The 21,604-nt window shown below is 35.1% G+C and overlaps 2 protein-coding genes across 2 annotated transcripts in view; both read left to right on the top strand.

The window, feature by feature from the left end:
- The window catches only part of CCDC141 (coiled-coil domain containing 141), a 52,261-nt gene extending 40,843 nt beyond the window's left edge, over positions 1–11,418 (top strand). Inside the window, exons 23-28 of the mRNA XM_072341896.1 lie at positions 487–1,373; positions 3,239–3,411; positions 9,465–9,619; positions 9,753–9,882; positions 9,972–10,137; positions 11,274–11,418. Of these exons, the coding sequence (XP_072197997.1) occupies positions 487–1,373; positions 3,239–3,411; positions 9,465–9,619; positions 9,753–9,882; positions 9,972–10,137; positions 11,274–11,406 (1,644 nt within the window). The 3' untranslated portion in view covers positions 11,407–11,418. The remainder of the gene's footprint in view (positions 1–486; positions 1,374–3,238; positions 3,412–9,464; positions 9,620–9,752; positions 9,883–9,971; positions 10,138–11,273) is intronic.
- Positions 11,419–16,440: 5,022 nt separating this feature from the next.
- The window catches only part of TTN (titin), a 240,350-nt gene continuing 235,186 nt past the window's right edge, over positions 16,441–21,604 (top strand). Inside the window, exons 1-2 of the mRNA XM_072341903.1 lie at positions 16,441–16,550; positions 18,746–18,849. Coding sequence (XP_072198004.1) covers positions 18,759–18,849 — 91 coding nt within the window. The 5' untranslated portion in view covers positions 16,441–16,550; positions 18,746–18,758. The remainder of the gene's footprint in view (positions 16,551–18,745; positions 18,850–21,604) is intronic.

The following is a 21,604-nucleotide window of genomic DNA, read 5'->3' as shown; positions in this document are numbered from 1 at the left end:
TTAACTCTTCAGCAGGAAACGTGACTCTCAAATAATACAAGTCCAGTAACTTGACTATTAATCTACTTCTATTATGTAGCTGTTTCCCATATAAATATCATTATGCCACCTCCTTTCACACGTACACCCACCTACCAATTACAAATGGTCTTATAAAAACCTCCTACAGGAAGCCCACAAGTTGCCACTTGTTTACAGAAGGGGTACTTTTTTTTATTGTTCCTATTATAACAAGTGCTTGAACTAATTATATCTGGTAGCTTGTCCAAACAGTTTGAAATTCCAGTTAGCTACAGCAAGCTTTTGTGATGGTCATTCTTCTCCACATATTTCCTCCTCTTCTTAGTATATATTAATTAAGCTTAATTAGAAGAAATATTTCAAATGTTGTTGCTAGCTTCTGTATGAAAAGGTGATAGTTCAAACGATAACCCATTCTCTCTTTTTCCTCTCTTTCCATTCTCTTCTGTCCCATCCTAATTTAAGGAGACGAATAAATTGGCTGATATTCCAATTATCTGCCCAGCTGGTGAGGATCTTGTGTCACAGGATACAGAGCTGTCATCTTCAGCCAAAGAGGATAGTTTACAGACTGAATTCTTGGCAGAAGAAATACCCTCTGGAGATGAATACGAGTGTATATCACCTGATGATATCTCTTTGCCACCGCTTTCTGAGACACCAGAGTCCAATCTCTTACATTCTGAAACTGAGCTAGAAGAGCAACACTGTTGTAGTTCTTCTAGCCTGCATGCTAGTTCTTATAGCTTGCAAATGCAGAAAACCTCTAGTGATAAAAGATTGATGGAATCATCTGATCTCTTAACAAATTCTACTTATGCTGATGCTACAGATACTAGAATGGAAAGCCAATCAGCTCAGCTTGAGAAGTTTTGTATCTCTTCAACATATTCTGATCCAAAAGTCAGAGCAGATTCTCCTCTGCCTTGTAGTTTACGAGCAGTATCTGAAGATAACACTGCTTCCTGCACAATAAATGCCAAACCAGCATATAGCACGATGAGTGAAGTGCACAAAACACATTTGCAACACCTTGAAATTCATAAAAGCATGGCAGAAATGCAAGAACAATTGCATGACTCGAATAACTGTACTAAAACCCAGGACAGGCTGCATGCTTTGCCTGATGCATTCTCAGGTTTCATGTTTCAATCAGACGCCACCAGAAGCTCTCAGAGGCAGATGGTCACCCGAGAAGAGATTAAAAGTACATCAGAAAAGAACAGCATGGCCTGCCTAACTGGGCAGGCACCTAACTTCTCCCAGCTTCTGTCTAATGTAACCGTCATGGAAGGTTCTCCAGTAACTTTGGAAGTAGAAGTAACAGGAATCCCAGAGCCTACACTGACATGGTGGGTAGCTTACAATGAGGAAATGTAAATAAACCTATTAGTCAGGCACCTTGAACCCCTTATAACTGTATTCATTAATCTGTAGACTAGACTAAATAGCTTGTATTCATTCCACTCCACACTTCTGCATGGTTCCTGCTTTCCAAATTATTTGACAATTAACCCACCTTTAAATAATCTCTCTGTACTTAGTTTTAAGTGTAATGAGAATATCGAACAACTGGAAGCATATTCAACGTTCTTTAAGCAGATTAGTCAAGTACTTTTATATTCTGTATTTCAACATTCCATTTGTTCAGTAATGTCTTAAAAATAAATGCTCACTCTTGATTTACTGTAAGTAAAGCTGCATCTTTTTCAAGGAACTTGCCACAGTATATAGACAGATGGACACAAATATTTACATAGTCACTAAGCATACACAGAGAGAGACAAATACATTTATAAACATCTGAGGGTGTTGTTCAAAATTGGAGATTGGTTTCATATGAAAAACAAACAAAAACTGTCTATGCTGAGCTTTTGTTATATACTGTATTCTTGCACAGTCCCTCTGTCTCTCTCTCTCTGAACTTCTGTGTCTAATCAAATTTCTTTATACACCATTGTATCATTCAATATAACATTTTAGAAGTTCCATGCGAAAGTAGATACTGGTTAAACAAGGGGACAGGATTTCAAGTTTTTAGTATTATTCCTGTGTTTTCTGTCCTATTTTTCATGAAATTTTACTTCATTTGCCATTCCTCTGCACTAGGCATTCATCATGGAGGTCTTTCTTTTAATGCCTTAAAATAATATATGCTTCTTAGTGATCTTACTTGAGAATGTTTCTAAAAGTACACATGTAAAGCATATATGTTGTAGCAAAGATAGAGCATTTTAATTAGGCAAACTGTAAGCTCTTAAAAAAGCTGAATTTTCTTCTATGGCACTGAGAAAAATATTGTATTCGACAGTCTTGGTGGTATACTCTCTATTGGTATCAAGAAAGTTTTGCTCTAAATCTAATCATTCTACACATTTTGTAGTGCTGGCAAAACCATGTACCTTGAATTTTATTTTATCACAAGAAAACATTAATTTAGCTCATAAGTGTGTTTGTGGTTGATATCTGATCTTTTAAAGAATAGCATTCCACAGAAAGCAAATGAGAAAATTAATAAAATAGGTCTGTTTATAATTAAAAATTGAGTATGGTAACAATGAAATAATGTATTTTGTACCAGCATAGACATTTTGTTGGATATACCCTTTGAAAATCACATCTGTGTTTGGGTAATGTTATGCTGACATGCCACCAACTAAAAATGAGCCAGAATCTTCTGTCACTTTCAAAACATGTATCAGTAGGTAAAACCAATATGTGGCGACATACTCTGAAGTTTTGGAATATTATGACTGTTCTGTCCTGCCTGATGGTATGAACTTCAAAATTTTAAGTGGGCTGGGGTGGAGTAACTGGTCCTTGCCTGTTCTTTCTACTGAACACAGATGTTTGGAAATTTCTATATTGCTTGTGTATCTTAAGATCCTGTTTCTCCCAGATTGAATGAGGATTGACTTTACTAGCAAAACTAGGAGTAAAGGCCTTCATGCTACACTCCTGAATGCTGCAATAAGATAACTAGGTTACTTGTCGATGCAAAACCATTTTCAAAGCCACATTTTCTAGAGGCTTGAAAATCTTATGCAGCAATGTGAACAATTGTTATGTTTAGATATAACTTTAAAGATGAGGACTGAAAGCAGGGCTGTGAACTTTCTTGCTGCTAATTTTGTGCTATAAAGTTATCTGAATTTGGAAAGCTCTGCTTGGCATACAAAGACATAAATCTGACTTGAAAATTGACTCTCTGCTTCAGGTACAAGAAAGGCCAGAAACTGACTGCTGATGAGCACTTAAACCTTTCCCAAAAGGAGACAAAGCATACTTTATTCATTCAGGAGGTGTGTGATAACGATGCTGGCCTCTATGTTGCTCGGGCTAAAAATTCTAGTGGCACTATATCATCAAGTGCTATTCTCCATGTGCAAGGTAACAGGCCACCTATTGCAAGAATAGACTGGATAACGCTGTGTGTCATCTATATTTGCATATCACTAATGTACTGGCTATTCACAAAATGAGTATGGTACTGGATGCACTGGACTTAGTTCTCACATGCTAAGACAAGATCAAATTTATTTTACTACACTGATTCTTTCACCATCTGTACCAAACTACTTTTATGTAACATTTCATATATTGCTTGTTTCTTAATACCTGTGTTATGTGCTTGTTTTCCTTTATCTTAATGAAGCTGAGATTAAAAAACAAAAGTTACAACAATTTTCTAGAATCAGAGGTCCCTTTTTGCGTTTTAAATATGTTGGCAATATGAAGTGCTGAAAACAGTTTTATAGGCACTACTTGTCTCAATACACACAGTGCTTGTATTAACACATTGTCTATGGTGGGGAGGGAGGAGGGTGCTGAAATTCATTTTAAACATAAAATGTTCTTTATCCAATGATGTTTTCTCATCTCTTTAATTTTTTTTTTTATTTTTTTTTCATTTATAGGATAAAGATTCGTAGTATAAAATGGTAATATTCACAACTGCTCTGTCATATGTCAGATTTAAATTTGTCTCATCTCAGCAGATGAAAGTTACAGTAGAGTTGTGATAATCTGCACTACAGAAATTTGGCATAGAATTGTCAGAATTTGTGTACTTAACAATCCATACCAAATCAAACCTGAAAATCTTTTACAAAACAGGACCTGAGGCCTTCCAACTCACCCTTCTTTTAAGGCAGATGCTTGTGGTACTTTTCTGTTGTCTTATGAAAGTACAAGTCTAAATATTTCTGGCAATTATCTGAAGCATTAGTATAGGACAAGAAATATTCTATTTTATGAATTGACCTTTTGAAAAGTTTTTATGCATTTATTTCAGAAAGAAATAGTCAAGATGGGGAGATACTCAGGAGCATGCTCACACACAAAAATATCAGTCAAACAAAATTATCCTTTAGTAAGTGGTAAATCCAAAACAGAAATTTGTCTACATACAATAATTAAATGATAACAAAAACAGCAATGGATGTTACTTTGCAAAGAACCTCTATGAGCAAGCTAAATTTCATAACCATTACATTAGGAAGTATTGTGTTAAGAAGAAACCCCAAATGCCTCCTCTATGAATTCTAAGATATATATATATATATATATATATTTTTTTTTTTTATGCTGAAAAGCTGCCACTGCTTGGCAGTCTTATCTTATTTATAATATTCGTTTTCTGTTTGAAAAAAATCTTAAGTGATGGCTGGCCTTCAGTCCTCTGCTTTTACCAAGAGCTTCTTCCAGAAGCCTATTATTCATAAATTAAAAGTACTCGTTTATACTGTTTTGATTTGTTTTCTGCTTTTCTATCTTTATAGACTATTCAGATTATTTTGTGGTTTTTTTAAATCACTCTCACCCAAGTGAGATTTGTTCATTAATAATATTACAAACTATTGATATTACCTATTATTGGAGTTGGAATTAGGTAGTTCCAAACATAGCAAGGAAGGCTGCCATCTTTTCTCTAATAGTGGAGTAGTTTAAGAGACATCTCAGAGAAAGATTTTATCCAAACTGCTACAATCCTATGCTCTGGTTGCCAATGAACAATTATCTTTTACTGTAAAACTCAAGTATGTCCCATGCTTCATACTTCTTGTATACTGAAGTTTTTGCCCTACTCCTTGTCTCTTCACCCTTGGTAGAAAAATATCTTTAAAAACCAATGCAATTGTTTTGTCTTTTTTCCTTTTATTTGTAGTTTCCATGTTTATTTTCCTCTTAAAAAAAAAAAAAAAAAAAAGAGTTGTTTTTGTTGTTGTTGTTGTTGTTGTTTTGGTAGCTGATATACCAAACAAAGTGTGGAAGTAGTTTATCTTAATGGACTTTTTGAAGGTATTGCTTAATGAGATTTGAAATGAGATTTGATTTGATAGTCTGAAATACTTTCCAGACCAGGAAGATGCACCAATGTGATATCCTTTTAGTTGATTGTTGCTATGATGTAGTGTTGAAACAAGACCCATGCTCAATTTTGTTGGCTGGACAAGGACATCCTTAGCCAATTCTATGTAAAACATGACTGCAGGGAACCTGCCTTCTGCACACAAAATTGTCAACGGGAGAATGGTAGTGAAACACACTTGGTGAGGTTAGCACTCCTTTTCCAATGTGAACCATAACCAATGTAACTGACAAGTTATGTAGTCCAGATTTCAGCAGATCTTTATGATAAACAGATGTCAGTGATGGTCTTGTCTCCATCTATGTCAAGACAAAAAATGAAAAATAAAAAATTATCCCACTAGGGGAGACTAGATTAGTACTGTGGACTTTGCACACTCTGAGTAATATGAGTCAAAAGCTTACAAAAACAGCCACAATTGATTTACCTGTCACCCAGGTAAGCCAGTTGCCTAAAGAAAGCAAGGATCAATTTTGCCATTCAGTGCAAAAGCAGCTGTGAAGTGGCTTATGATCTGGTCCATTGCCAGCACATCCACAATCAATTTTACTCAAATGTACTATTTATGGAAGAATGACCTGCTTGCTGCTGGATTAAATATTGGAATACAATTTCAGTTTAAATGTTAAATAAGATCTTTCAAGTTTGACTTGAGGAAAAAATAGTGAAATGTGAAGAAATCCAACTTTAAAAATCTAAGCATACTGTTACTTTTCAGGGCACACAAATACAACAATAACATGAATGCCAAATGACAGATGCTGTGAAATAATAAATGTCAAACCCAGATGTTTTCACTTTTGAAAAATCTCATTTTTACATAGTCAGATATTTTAATTATTAATATAAAAAATTAAGGCCAAAAATATCTTAGCACATACTTATATCCTAAATCATTGCAAAAGTATATGATCTCATTATTCATTAAAAGTTTTGCCAGGGAATTTGGACATTTCTGTCAATTTTAGATTAATGAAATGTGATTTTCATGTATCTTAAAGTGAATAAATTCTCACATCTAACTTAAATCAGGTATTAAAACTGTATTTTAAAATGAGTTTGAAGCCGCATTTTTTAATAGCTGGTAAGAAATGAGATTTAAGAACAGAGAGAGTAGAGGTACCAATTGCACAGTAGGATACTGACTACTTTTGGTTTTTAGTGCTTTATTTTGTAAACAAAAGTATAATTTGTACCTAGTACTGCTGTGTTGATGGACTGGGTTTACTTACTTTGCAGTCACTCTTGATTTAATGAAGCTGTTGATTTAATGAAGATGTATTCCCCAAAAGATTTTGTGGGAAAATTCTTTTTCTTTTCTATTCATTTTCTCTTAAATAATGAGTGATAGTGATGTAGTTTTGTAATGCATTACCTTTTCTTTGACAGAAAACCATACTCGTACTATTTCTGCAATAATTTCAAAGCTAGAGTTTTTTCCTTTTTTCCCTTATATTTCATGTAGCACATATTTTATTTCTTCTTTTAAATGTTCTGTAGAAGCTCAAAGTACATATGGCTGTTTTTTGTTCTGGTTTTGATGCTTTCTTATTTTACAGTACTGAGCTCTTCTAATCACAGTCACAATTTTGATCCTATAATTATATCAAGATGCCAGAATATGAATATCTTTGTGATTCCTCTCTTAAAAAGCAGACTTAGATATCTCTTTAGCCTTGCAACATAAATACTCTAATTAAGCACATTGCTAACCTCACTTCCTTCTTCTTTATATACGGGAGCTTATTAAGAAAGAGTTGAACAAGATTGTTTGACTCAAAGTGGAAGTGTATGAAATTTATACACAACATATATAAATGTAAAGAGGAAAATGCTAATTCTTTTCATTTCTCAAAAGAAGCCTGATTGTGGGCCTCATATGAGTTAGTAGGCAAAGGGAGGCTGAGGCATTTCTCTGGTTGCGTTTGGATCAGATGTGGATGGAGCTGCAATGGAGAAGGTGTCTCCCTCTCAAATGTCTGGTAAGGTATGCCTATTTATGGACCTTTCTGTGGAGATTTTGCCAGGGTAAGCTAGTATACTGAGTGTGCGCGTGTTTCTTTTGTGACTCAGAGGAGATATATCTCTAAAAATTACAAGACACATTTTCTTTAATGAGCGTATACGGTGATATTCAAGGACAGTGGAGTTCTGGATAAGGATATTCAGATTGGCTGGGATTATCAGTCCCAAAGACATTCCCTATTGAAATTCCTTCCAAAAGTCCCCAAACAATAAGGTATGGTCTCAGTTTAGAGCAATGCTGACAGACTCTGAAGTCGCTAAGCAGCACTGTCTGAAACTCAGACTAGGTTAAATTTTTATAGAATATATAGTTAGGGGGAAGTTGAGAAACTCGATAATACTGCATTTCAAGACATTCAGAGATGTAAAGATTTATGCCCAGAGTAAATAGACTAAGATTGTTCTGAGTTTTAGTAATCAAAAACAGCTGCAGAAAACAATTTGGCTTGATATTGTGACACCCGTGTGTGAGAGTGACTGGGATGGTAAAACCACTGTGATGAAGTCAAATCCAGATGTTCTCTTCATGTGCATTTTCTGCATTGTACTACACCACTGAGTTTTTCTTTTTATGCTTGTTGGTTCCCCAGTTTACAGCAGTATTGTACTGCTTCCAACAAATATATAAAATTTTATATTGCTAATTGAATAGAATGAATAAACTTACTTCTTACCTGAAGCCATCAGAGTGGGTTTTCAGTAGCCTTGACTGCCTGAAATATTTATTTTCTTGACACAGGAAAAAGAGTCTCTTCCTGCTAACCTTTATTGTTTGTGTAATGTTTAGCACAGTAATCATGTTTAATAGATAAGTAATCTTAGCTTTTTCTTAGCTTATTGAGGGGCATGGTTTAGAGAGCACAGTGGTGATGGGCTGACGGTTGGGCTAGATGATCTTAGATGTCTTTTCCAACCTTAATGACTCTGTGATTCTGACAATCATATGATGGGAAAAGCAATGGTGACATACTACCATATGTTCCTTTTTGAAAGTTGCTGTCAGAGTACAATCACATCATTCTACGTCAGATTTTTGTGCTGTTGAGTTCTATAGAATGTTTCCCAAAGAGCTGTAGACCACTTAAAAGTTTTCTCTGCATATAATTTTCCCTTTGCTCCCTAGAAATGTCATTCTAGTTTTTATGTTCTGCTGAGTTGCTGATCCAAAATCAAGATAATATCTGATTGATCGTTGTCATGCTACCATTCAGATCTGATTTTTTTTTTTATTTTTTTATTTTTTTGAGATTGGTTGATTCTCCTATTGAAGTAAGACAGCAGATTCCAAAATCTGCAAGGTGTGTGCAATGAAATTATGGTGGCAGCTTGTGCATACCAGCTTTCAACAGCTGTGAATTGCGCTGGCTGGCACTGGTTAATACAGACTTCAGGTTAGCAAAGAGTATGAGAGTGAAACTCAAATGCTTCTGCTCTGTTGTGACCTCAGTCCTACCATATGGAAATAATGTGAAGCCTCTCACCTAAGTAATAGGTTTATTAATACAAGGGAGTGAAAATGTTTAATTACCCGCATTGATATTTTGCAAAAATATTCAACTGAGTCATTACATTCATGATTCAGATGCTGGGGGCTTTTGTGAGATGTTACTTTTTGTTTCAAAATAGTGTAAAGGAAAAGAAGAAAGGATGTGATATACAATAGTGCACTAAATACAAGAGTTAACTATCTTAACTTTGCTCCTTTAAATTTACATGGAATATTTTTCTGCTCTGTACTGAAGTGCAGCAATCCACACATAGTTACCTAATACCTGTACTACAAACATAATTCCTTGATGTTAACATGGGACTAAAATCACTATGTTGATGCATGAAATTATTGGATGTTTAATATTCAGCAAACTTTGTCGTATACATAAATGAAATCTGCTTGTTCCTGTCTGTCTTGTGAGCAGTATCCTGAGCTCTAGGTATCAAGGAAGGCTTTCTTTGCATGCAACGTTGTAAATATTCTCATTATGAAAATTGTATTTCTTCATCTGCTTTAGTTGTGCCATTTAAAATACAATGCATCATTTTTTTTCAGTACAAGGAAAACAGCCAAATTTCATACAAAAATTTGGACACAAAACTCTTCAAGAAGGAGAAGATTTAATCCTGCATTGCACTGTACATGGAAAACCCAAACCACACGTCTGCTGGACCAAGGATGATATCCAAGTGGTAGCTGGAGAATTCACTGTATGTTCTAATGTTCTTGAAACATTTCTCAGAGAAAGATAATATATTTTGCTTTATGCTCTGTCATGGTTAACATGATAATAATCTCTATGTGCCTCTAATAATCTTCTATGTGCTTTTTATTGTTTTACAGACTGAGAAATTAGGAGATAACTACTACCTATTAAAAAGAAACGTAACCCTTGCTGATACTGGGAAGTATATCTGTGTTGCCAGCAATGAAGTTGGAAAGGCACACTGTTCTGCTTTAGTAACAGTGATAGGTGATTCACCTTGGCCAACTGTATGCTTTAAGGCATGTTGCTGTATTAAATGAAAGCTTCATTTCCAATATGTGTATGTCTCATTTCAGAGAGAAATAAAAAAACAGAAATTTCTGCTATAACTCAGGCTAAATCAGAATGGGAAAATGGATACTTCTCAGAAAAAGGGAATGTCACCACAGCTGAACTTGTACAAGCCCAGGACATGTGTTGTGTGAGAAGCCAAAGGCCAGTCCCTAGGCATCTCCCAGTAAGGTAACTTGCACCTTACTCTGTGCTACATCTCCTAATACTCAAATAGTTGCAGTAATCTCAATTTAAAAAGCACTTGAATAACACTTTTTCTGATCATTTGAACTTTTTCATAATGTAAAGCATGTAATGTGGCTGCTTTTATGATTTTGCATAGAAAGGTACCAAAAGGTATTAAATTTTGTTAAAGACTTTATAATACAATAGAAAATTAAACTCATGTGGAGCAGGTATTTAGTTCAGTGGTTGTTTTGTTTTTGCTTTAATCTAGGTATCTTAATTTTGATATTAATTTACGCACGACCAACTCAAATGTACAAAGTATCCCAGAAGTTCAAATATTTTTCCTTTGGTTATGCAGTGAGTTCTTGACACAACCTAGGAAGATAATGATTTTTAGCATATTGCCATTTTCTTTTTGAGGGATAATAGTATTTGTCATAACGAGCATTCTTTTTAACATTTGCACAACACTATTGAATGTTTTGCAAAAGCCAGGTATCACTTTCTTTGCAAAAGCATGCTTCTCAAGTGGGGTAGCTGATATTTTCTATATGCATATACGTATATATAAACACACACTAATTTGCTTGCATTGTAGCAGAATATTACTCAGTATTATTTGAATTTATTAAATAAAAGATACACAAGCATGCACAAAATCTTCTACTAGTCATTGATTTAATTTTCCAGAAAAATCAGCTGATTAAGCATTGACTCAGAAGTTTTATTCTGTTTTTTGTATCTCTGTATCACTGTGAGATGACAAGTATTCCAAAGCAGTGAAATCAAATATAAAATTGCATTAATTTTACTTGGTGCTGTTATAGAATTCAGCATATTCAGCATGATTAAAGCATGGAGACTGTAAAGAAAGATTTTTCTATTTCCATTATTCTCTTCTGTTTCTTATACCATAAGTACCCTCTGATTATTTGTTATCATTAGAAAATAAAGGATAATTTATATTCTTTATGGAGTTGCTCTGTATTTGATCTTTAATTTTTTATCATCTTAAGATCAAGAATCAATGTCAACCACTACAATGCAGTTTATGAAAGGGAATGTTGCAGCTGACATGGTTTAAAATATAGACGATATGAAGTGTTATCTGTTACTTATCTGTTTTTAAATAAAAGGTTTAAAGAGAAATTCTGGCTTCAAGGAGTGTATCTTGAGCTTGTGAGACAACCAGATGTTAGCTTCAGTCTGGAACATGTTCCTGCTTTACTTCAGCCTACTGCCAAGGATCAGAAGGTGGACTGCACCTGATTAATGTTCATCTTGTTTGTTGTGTCCGTGTGTGATAAGACAATGAGTGAATGCCATTTGATGTGTATCTAGGTTGAAATTTATATTGGATATCTCTATAAATCATTATTAATAAAACTCAATCGTGTACAGCAGTTATTAAGCAGTGTTCTGTACGTTTTTAAAACAGAGAATACGGTTTTAAAACAGAGAATTGAGCCCTTATAAATTTCAGATGTCTTTTCAGACTCATCAGCACCAAACATTTTGTAGTATTACAATCAGTAGTACCAGCACTTCCCTCTAGCTTGCACGGAGAAATGTTCTGATGCATTTCCAGAGGGGCTTGTGCATCAAAAGAAATGGTAACTAAGTGTTACCGTCTTTGTCTAATGTTTGCTTTGTAGGGAAAATGTTTTCAGGGACCAGGCATTCTCTTTAAAGCAGTAGAATGGAAGAGTCTTTAGCTATATGGCTTCTGTTTTCAGGATCGGATTACTGTGATAAAGCAGTACATTTCAAGCTGATGAGTGCCACTGTAGTCAAGAAGAGTGGAACTAGTTTCAAACTTGCTTTAACCAGAGATATCACAGTAGTAAAATTATTCATGACCTGCAGCATCTGTTCATGGTGTGGAGAAAACCTGAAGAGAAAACGAATCTTTTGGACAGTAGGGCAATCATTAGCAAGGTGAAAGTTTTGCTTCCTGGTGTTTTTTTTCAGCTCATTGCAAAGCTCCTTGCAGAGAATGAGGACACTTGGAATGCCATCCACTTGCAGGACTGGAAAAATTGCTTGGGAAAAACACCTTTTGTCAGGCTATTTGGTACAATAACAGAGTAACTAGTTAGATTTGGGACTATATCTGCTATTCATCTTCTGACTCAGATTATCAAAGTCCTAGCTTGCAAATGATTTATGCTACTCAGACTTATGGCATGTACGATACAAGTGAGTGTATGTTTCCTCCAACTGCCTGTTATGAAACAGTTTGTTATTCTTTTTATAAACCTTTATCAGTCCTACACTGGATTTGTATACCACAGCAATGCACTCGCACTTCACAAAGGGAGCAAAGTTCAAGAAGCACAGCATCTTTGTACTTCATCCAAGTAGATATCATTTGTGCAAAACAGGGAAGGAAATCTTTGCAGCTGCTGCAGGTGTAACACCAAAGCATTTAACAAGTTTCCAACAAAATCCAGTTTGGCTGGTAGAAACTTGTGCTTCATTTTGGAAAGAAATCTAAGCCTAGAGAGGAAACAAGATGAAAAAAAATATCACATATGTCTTCACCTGATCACACAAATCACTTGCTTGACTTCACCGAAAAGTCTGTGGCATTCTGCCCATGAAAGAGTCACAAGACCGTGTAAATGTGCACATAAATATAACACCTGAGGACTAAGGTCTGCTCTCTTTTTCTTTGCACTGTCTCTTTCATGGATTTTTTTATTTTTAATGAAACAGACAAATGTCAAACACTAAGTGAATTTCATGCAATTACATTTTTATGGTATTACACCATTACACATGTCCTTACTCAGAGATTTCACAGAAAATGTTGTTTGTTATTTTAGTCTCAGTGAGAGGAGTGACAGAGTACATATCAGACCTTTTGAAAAAAAGAAAACAGACTACATGTTAAAGATTTTGATTCTAAACAAAAAGAAAAGCCTGGCAACCTTATTTTGCCAGCAAGGAGCACAGTTACTCTGAAATGATCCCCAGGAATGTATCAGTTATGAAGCAAGGTAAGTTTGGTAAGTTTTTTTCCTTTGCTTTTTATAAATCCTTGATGCTCAGGAATTTGCTAAAAATTATGAGAAATTGCATAAGGTATATGTATCTATCAAATTCTGAGAACTGCCTCCATACTAGTCATCGTTTGTCCCCAGTATTATAGTTTTAATTAATATTTTGTGAAAAGAAATGGGACAATTAGCATGTATGCTTTTTACTAGAGTTCATAGGTCTTGTTGAGAAGACTGTGTATTCTATGGGGTGAAGTTAGGTGTTTTTTTTGTATTCCTTCCTAGTTCTATATATGTAATTATGTATATGTAACACAATGGAAGGAAAACTTGGGAAAAACTAAATCTAAAGCAACATCTGTATATCTGCTCCTTAGATAAGTCTGAGGATGCAATGCTTGTAACGGCTATTAACATTGCTGTTTAAGAAATAACGAAGAAAATAGAAATTATTTAGATGGAAAAAAAGAAAAATAGGAAAAACAAAAACAAAAACAAAACTAGGAATTTCCAACTCAAAAAAATGTACAGTGTAAACTTGCCTAAGCAGCAGTCAGAAGATTTCAGTATTCTAAAAAGAATGATATTGTTTTTTAACTCTGGCTGTTACAGCTGTGACTTTCACTGTATCTGCATGCAAGCCTACCCAAATAATTGTTCCATTTGTTAAGTCAGTAGCATTATTGACTTCAGTTTATACAATAATCTTCAAAAATGTTGAAGATTATTTACTATTCCTCAAATGTATTTTTGGCCTATAGTACAATGCATGTTCTGCAGTAACATTGGCAATATAGTTTATACTTAAAATAGTAAGCAACTTAAGCAAATGCTGAAATTTATTAATAATCCTCACTTCTCTGTCTGGCTTTTCTCTCATCTACAAGTAAAGAAATATTGCTGTGTTCTTACCATCAATGTCTTTGCTGTGCAACATTAAGACAATTTTCCCCCTTTATATTATAGAGGTATTGTAGATATGACACTGAACATACAGAAATCACACTCGGCTGGGCCAAGTTGTTGATGTTGTTGTTTTTTAAATCATGTAATATAAATTATTCATATTTTCTTAAGAGCATGAGAGAAATATTTCACTGTTTTCTTCATTTCTGGATCCACCAGCAATACGAAAAAAGGTTACAAAAGTACAAACTTTTATTAGGATGCAAATAGCTTTAATGTTGATCAGAATCAAGTGTAAAACTTTTTTGAGAAAAATGGAAAGGAGCTTGCTTTAAAAATAGAAAATATGTCCTTCTGATCTTTAAAACTGACAGTTTTCATAGCTCTTTCACTTGAAATTATCACAATTTTATAAATATTCTCTCTTTTTATCTTTAGCAAGAAGGCTGTTTTTCATTATAAAACTGGTAGTTGTCAGCGTTCTTTCTCTGAGCTGATTTTTCACTGAATATTTGGGTGTTCAACTGCAGGATGAAATTACCATCTGCTATTTTAGTGAGCCTCTGTTTAGAATCAGAAGTGAGATACCCTTTACACAGATTCCTTCAGGCATTTTGTAGTCAACTTGTCCTCCCTGCTAATGAACGCACTTGTTATCATACTAAGTCTTACACAGAGAGATTAGGTTATCTGACATCCATTTGCACCAGAAAGTCAAATATGAGGCATAGTGCTCTGACTTTCAAACTCTGTGGGGGGTTTAGATGGTACCAGCGTAGAAAGTGGTTTCAGTTTCTGTTGCAGTTGCTGCTGCTGCATGCCAAGAATTAGCTGTAAAGTTGACTTTATGAGATGGATAAACTAAAGGGCAGAGAGGCCACAGCAGTCTGTCCTTTCTGGTTTCTTTCAGTTCTGTGAACTGTAGTATAATACCTCTTGCAGGAATTGTAGTGGTATCTCTTCTTAACGGTTTCTGGAGATCAGGCTGGAAGTATTCTTCACTCTGTTTTCAAGCCCAAGTGCAGATGATATTACAAAACTCTTATCTGTGTTTATTTTTCTAGATATCCTTCTTAGATCACCTTCCTGAGTTGATCTTTCATTTGCATGTGGTGCTTGGCACTCCTGAAGCCTTTTGACTGAGGAAGGAGATGGATGCTATGAAGCTGCTGGGCCCCTCCCTCCCTTATCAGCAGCAAACTTGTGACAAGAATGGCTCTCCCATGTGCTGGAGGGATATTTTTCAGTGCAGATCTTGGTGACAGCACACTGAAGTGCTCTGCTTACATATAACACAAGCATGGTTTAAGCACGTAAATAGTCTTATGAGCCAGTTCTGTTCTTAGAGTTTGCCAAATGTGATTTAAATGCATTTCGTTTTCATAGGGAAGCAAATGTAAGGCTGTGGTGATACAGCTCCCATTCCACCTTTTCTAATTGACCGCTCTTTCTAAGGCAATTAATAGTGCCTCAGAATTAATTAGCTGCTCAGACTGAGAAATATGGGCCAGTGCAAGTTTGCTAACTAATATGCTATGGATGATTAAATCTGCAGTCTGCACAAAACCACCACAGATCTGGAGTAAAAGCTGTTAGATATAAAATTTACTTATTAAGCAATTGCAGTCAGTTATTGTTCATTTATGTTCACAAATTTTATATTTCAGCACTCTGCAAACTATTGTTTAAGCTTAAATGTTTGGCACATCCAACTGAAAAATCATAAATGAAATTTAAAAAATCAGAGTCAAATCTATATATTATCAAATACAATTTTGCAATTCACACTTATGGAAAAAAGATATAATTTAAACAGTGTATTCTAATAGCATGTGGCCACATGTCTGAGATCAGCTTACTTATTTAGTCTGGTGATTGACAGATGCATTTGGTAGCTTCTTGGATATTTTATAGCAAAAGAAAATAAGGTTAAATCTTAACAATATGACTACTACAGACTTGTCTGTACTCTCTGTCAGAATTCTTATTTATTGCTTATTTCCTCTTGGGCTTATGACTTCAGAAATTTGCAGTGGCTTTTAAACTGTGCGCTGCAAACCAAACTAAATTATAGACCCAAATCTTTGGAACAGATGCTGTTTCCTCAGTGAATCCCTTTTGTGCTTCCAAAATTAGCATTGCCAATCAAACCAACAGGTGGTGTATGGTTACACAGAGTGGATCCCCTCTCACAAGATACTTTCTTTCAGGAAACCAATCAGAACTGGCGTGATGATGCAGACCTGTCAGCAGAGCTGGGGTATATAAAGTAAAACAACTATGTTAGCACTTCTGAGCAGTCGTGCATTCCCCGCCTCGCCTCGGGTGTAGGGATTGCAAAAAACAAAACTACACTGTCAAGACTGTGTAGTTTTGTTTTTATGGTTAGAGGCTCATCAATTCTCATGCTGGGATTGTCTAAAAAAATCTTACTCTGGATAAGGACGTCGTTCAAGAAGATTTCGTTGGGCTTAGCCCACTCCTACAGGCACTTTGAGATCTCAGGTTAGTAATGTGTTTCTCCTAGTGTAACCGGTGTTCTTAGTCAATAAGTTTGATGTGCTCTCTGTTATATATGTTTACTCGGATGAGGTATAGGTTTCAGAGTATGAACATGGAGCACATAAACTCTAACAGGATTGTCTTAAATTTCAGGGGGTGAGTTACAATAACATTAGATAAAGAGTTTTTACAGTATAAGTATTGTTAAAGTTGATATAAGTGAAGATTTGAAGAGGGCATGGAAACATCTGCTTAACTTAAAAACTCCTTTCTGTTGGGAGTGTTCAAGGTTATGGTACCAAGAGATAAACTGAGAAGCTCCAAGAATAGCTCTGATAAAATGCATGTGGTATCAGCTAAGCGCTGATGACTTTTTAAGGGAATCAACTGCTAAGGTATCAATTACATGGCAGCTCTGGAACACTTGTCTGTTGTCATTCATAGCCTGGAAGGCTATTTCTGGAACATGACATTTCAGATGCATGCTTTCAATCCTAATTATACAAAAAAGCCTTATAAGATCAGATCTTCAACACTAAAATTTGCCTAGACAATGAGATGCATGAATTATATGTGAACTCAATGAAAATTATGCTTAATTGAGTGTTTGATAATCTATTCTGATGTCTGAAAATTATGTATAATATTTCACAATGTTTAAATACTTTTAAGATTATTTTCATGTGTATTATCTGAGCTTCAAAATTGACAATTGAAATAGATCTCAGTGAATTACATGTGATAGGTAATTTTCTTCATATGCCATTCAGAGAAAAGAAGGATCAAAAGTTGGTCATATTTTCCCCCATGAAACTGTTAAATATGATAAAAGATTACTCCTTTTCCAGGCTTGGGCAAGTACTCAGATAAAGGCAATAAAAAGCAGCTCTAATCCCTGCACAATATCCTGTTCTGCCCCTCCACTTTTTTATGAACAGATCAGACATGAATTTCAATGAGAAAAGTCCTCATGAAGAATTTCCACTCCTTTGAAAGATGGAGTAAGATAACTAATCATGAAAGGCACTTCACTGTCTCATTAGTTTTTAAGTCTGGAACTGACATATAACCAAGTATAAAAGCCAAAGTGAACACCAGAAATTTGTGTAAGATAAATGAATTTGAAAGGGTTATGAAATTAACTTTTTGTTAGTAGAACGTTATATGCTCACAGGGGAAGTTTTGTGTGTGTGTTTGTGTGTGTGTTTGTGTTTTTTTTTTTTTTGTTTGTTTTGTTTTTTTGTTTTTTTTAAAGAGAGAAAAAAATGTAACCTTATTGTATGAATGACACTGTTAAGAAGATACCAGGCTAAGGTTTTAAAAGTTCCATATCTAAAACCTTGAGTTTAAATTCAGCGTCACTACCTAAATAGTTTCAAGCAAATATAAAATACTTCAAATACAGAAGCCTTTTTAGTGGCAGTGTGCTGTTTCAAAGTAGTGGCTTAAGAGGAGGCAAACTATTTTTCTTTCTGATTTCACATGGGTTTGCAGTTGTTCAAACCATCAGTGTCAGTGGCTACTTTATACCCTAGCTCACATTTCGAAGGTGGTTGTCTCCCCATATTCAAAATTCCATTGAGATACTCTCTAAGAAAGAATAGAATTTTATCTGCATCTATAATGTCTGTATGGTTCTGTGTAAAATGAAATTATTCCTTGCTTGCAGACTGCCTTTAAAAGGGAGCCTCCTGTCAAGTTTGGATTATTAGCAGTAAAATAGATAGTAGACCTTCACATTTTAAATTGCTGCTTACTGATCTGGTTATCTTCCCAATGGAGAATGCAAATGATTTGCAATACCAAAATATTTTCAGATCCTTCCAAAGATCTTTTATACAGAGATTGTTTTCTCTTTAGGTAAAGGAGATTAATGGAAAAATAGAGAGGCTAGAGATGACCTGTTCAAGGTCATGCAGTGAGTCAAGTGGAACTTTTTCTCCTGCTGCATATTTGTAATGCCAATTCATAGCTGTACTAAATATGTTTAACATCCAACTCAGTTAAGTGTGCCCTAAGATTAACTCGCTACACAACCTTTTCAAAACATACATTCTTCTCATTTTAGTAGGTCAATGGGATTCAAACGTAGGAATGAATTGTTATGAGTAGTAACAGATATTCCTAAAATCTTACAAGAAGGATGTGTGTATAGTAACAATATGACCAGTGATATCTAATTATGTTCTTGTTTTCAGAGTGCCTGTAAAGATGACGACGAAAGCACCAACATTTACGCAGCCGTTACAAAGTGTTGTGGCACTGGAGGGTAGTGCCGCAACCTTTGAGGCTCAGATTAGCGGTAAGGTTTTGATTTATTCTTGCAAGATTAACTTTTGTTGTTATTGGTATCATTCAAGCTGCAGAAAATAAATGAAAACACTTTGCATAGCTCATAATCTGAATGGATTATGTTGAAAGACGAATGTACAGAATGACCAGAATTCAGGCAGTGGTTGTTAGCTCTGTGAGGTGTTGTCAGGATTCCACAAACATTCTGCATAAAGTTAAGATGGCTTCCAGGGAGTAGCCAGTCACCCTGCCCATGAGACAGGGATTAAATTCTCTTGTATGTTACAATCATCAAAAATAGGGAAAACAGCATTAAAAAATAGTATGTAGATAAAAATGCATGCTGTGCTAATTAGAAACCCTCCTATCAGTGCAGAAGGGGTAATCTTGTTTGGATGATAATGAGATGGAATGAGGAGCCCAGGTACAAAAGTAAAGCCAGCTCTTCATTGACGAGATGCTAAGTCTTTTTTTTTTTTTTTTTTTTTTTTTTTTTCTGGCTAAGCTACATTACTCATTTACTTAACCCCTGCCAGAACTCCAAAATTAAAATCATGACATCTAGATGTATGTTGCCTATCTGGTTAGCCAAATAGTAGAAGTGCATTGTTATCATGATGGTAATACAAGGCTGGATGAATAGGAGTTCACAGTTGTTGCTGAAATTTAAAGATGCCACCTCATTTTAAAGCATATTTCATTTTACCATTCTACTCACAAAACACCCTAAAATATGGGGGGGGGAAGCCCTCAACATGTAAACCCTGAGACAATGTTTTATAGAACCAACACCCGGTTCTAAGCATGTCTCTGACCTCAGCAGTGACTAAGGAGAAATGGCACATGTTCTTGATGAGGGAATTATACTGTATTAGAGGCATTAACAATATGACAACCCACATACCATAAAAAATTCTTCTGAGTCTAGAACTACCCAGATGCTCTGTGACAGGTGCAAACACATGATCTGTCCATCTATAAAGCACTGACATCTACGGTCCACTGTGGTTCATCACTTGGACATTTTGGTGAGCTATGGTTCTCAGAAGACATTTGAACACATCTATTTCTGTAGACTACATCCACGATGATTTTTCTTGCCATATTCTTCAATTTGGCTTTCTTCTTCAGCTAATTGCCTTGTTGTCTATGTATTTCAATTTTCAGTGGAAAATTTAATTTCACACAAATTCACTGACACTTACAGACAGATACTTGCCACCAGCCTCAGTAACAATGCTAGTGCTACTTCTCAATGTGTGATTTCGGTTCATTTCACCTATGTGAATACCAGTAAGTTCTTAGGAAGGGAACTTAATTTTCTACTTCAAGATGCAGTAGTTTTTCTAACTGTTTACACCATATTTTCCATAATTTTAATTTAGTACCAAATCTTATGTGAGAATGGATCCTGTCAGCTTTTATTCACCTCATGTTATAAGACTCTGAAATCTCTCCTACCCCTGAAAAATTTACCTGTTCACTGACAGATCTGACAGCATTTTAGTTTTTCTAATAGATTAAAATTATTATTTATTTCTTGATCTAATTGCATAAATAATGGACTACAAGGCTTTGTTTCTGTCACATAGCTTTTGTTTTGTTTGTTGTTGTTGTTGTTTGTTTGTTTGTTTTTCCATAAGTCATTAATGGTTATGAAATTGAAACTCAAACTTTCTGTTTATCTCTGACAACATTGCTCTTTGTGTACAAGTCAAGTATTAATACAGAGTTGTCATTTGAATGTGAAAAGCTCACTTTATCTGGGGGTACCAACACAAAATCAGCAACCACCTGTGAGGCAATTTTGCAGACTGTAACTGGAAAAAAATGAGATATATTCTGTCAGATTGTGTGTTAAATGACACACTGCTAAGATCTGATAGTTGATAAAAAAATTACATAATATCACCCTGTGCACTCAGAAAATTTGGATCACTAAAAAACCATGATTTAAAAGCAGTAAATTCTAGAGCAGGTGGTAAATAATCATGTGATATACCCAGTGGGTGAGCAGTAACTGACAGGACATGAGATAGCACATTACTGTCTAGAAGGTTTGCAGAGCTGCTGGTGTTATAACTGTGTTCATCTTTATGTCTCCATATAAGTGAATTTTTGATGTCTTACCCCATGCAAGCCAGACTTTACATATTGTTGAAAAAATCACATAGATTTTGTGTAGATTGCCAGGACAATTTAATAGAATTCAATTACTTAAACTGTAAATTTCAGAAACTTCAGGTTCATATTCTTCTTTTTTGCAATAAAGCTCAAAGAACTTGAGTAATTCTCAGATGAAAAAGAATTTTTCAGTAACTACAATATAAGTAATGTAGAAAAGTAAACCTCTTTAATAGTGATAGTCTGAAGAAGATTGTATAGTTTAGTCCCTGTCTTTATGGCATGGTACTCATGTTCAGATTATTCAAATGACTTCTAACTTTTAACCTCTTCAACATGACAGTTTGAAATATCAAAATAGCCCTTTTTTTTTTTTTTAAGTATATGCCTTATTCAACCTAATGCATCCTAATGCTAGGATGCTTTGAAAGTGATGTGCAGAAATTTAGAATGCACAGCTATGGATCAAATCAGTGAGATCTGCTGGATGGGCCATGTTTACAGTGATAGTGCCAAACTGTCCTCTACTTGTAGTTCAAAATTTCACAGAATCACAGAATGGCCCGGGTTGGAAGGGACCTCAAGGATCATGAAGCTCCAACCCCCCTGCCTGGCAGGGCCACCAAACTTCCATGTTTACT

This window comes from Excalfactoria chinensis, chromosome 7 (assembly GCF_039878825.1).
Source record: "Excalfactoria chinensis isolate bCotChi1 chromosome 7, bCotChi1.hap2, whole genome shotgun sequence".
Lineage (NCBI taxonomy): Eukaryota > Metazoa > Chordata > Aves > Galliformes > Phasianidae > Excalfactoria > Excalfactoria chinensis.
The sequence above is the reverse complement of the archived record's forward strand: the minus strand, read 5'-3'. Positions and strand labels throughout refer to the sequence as shown.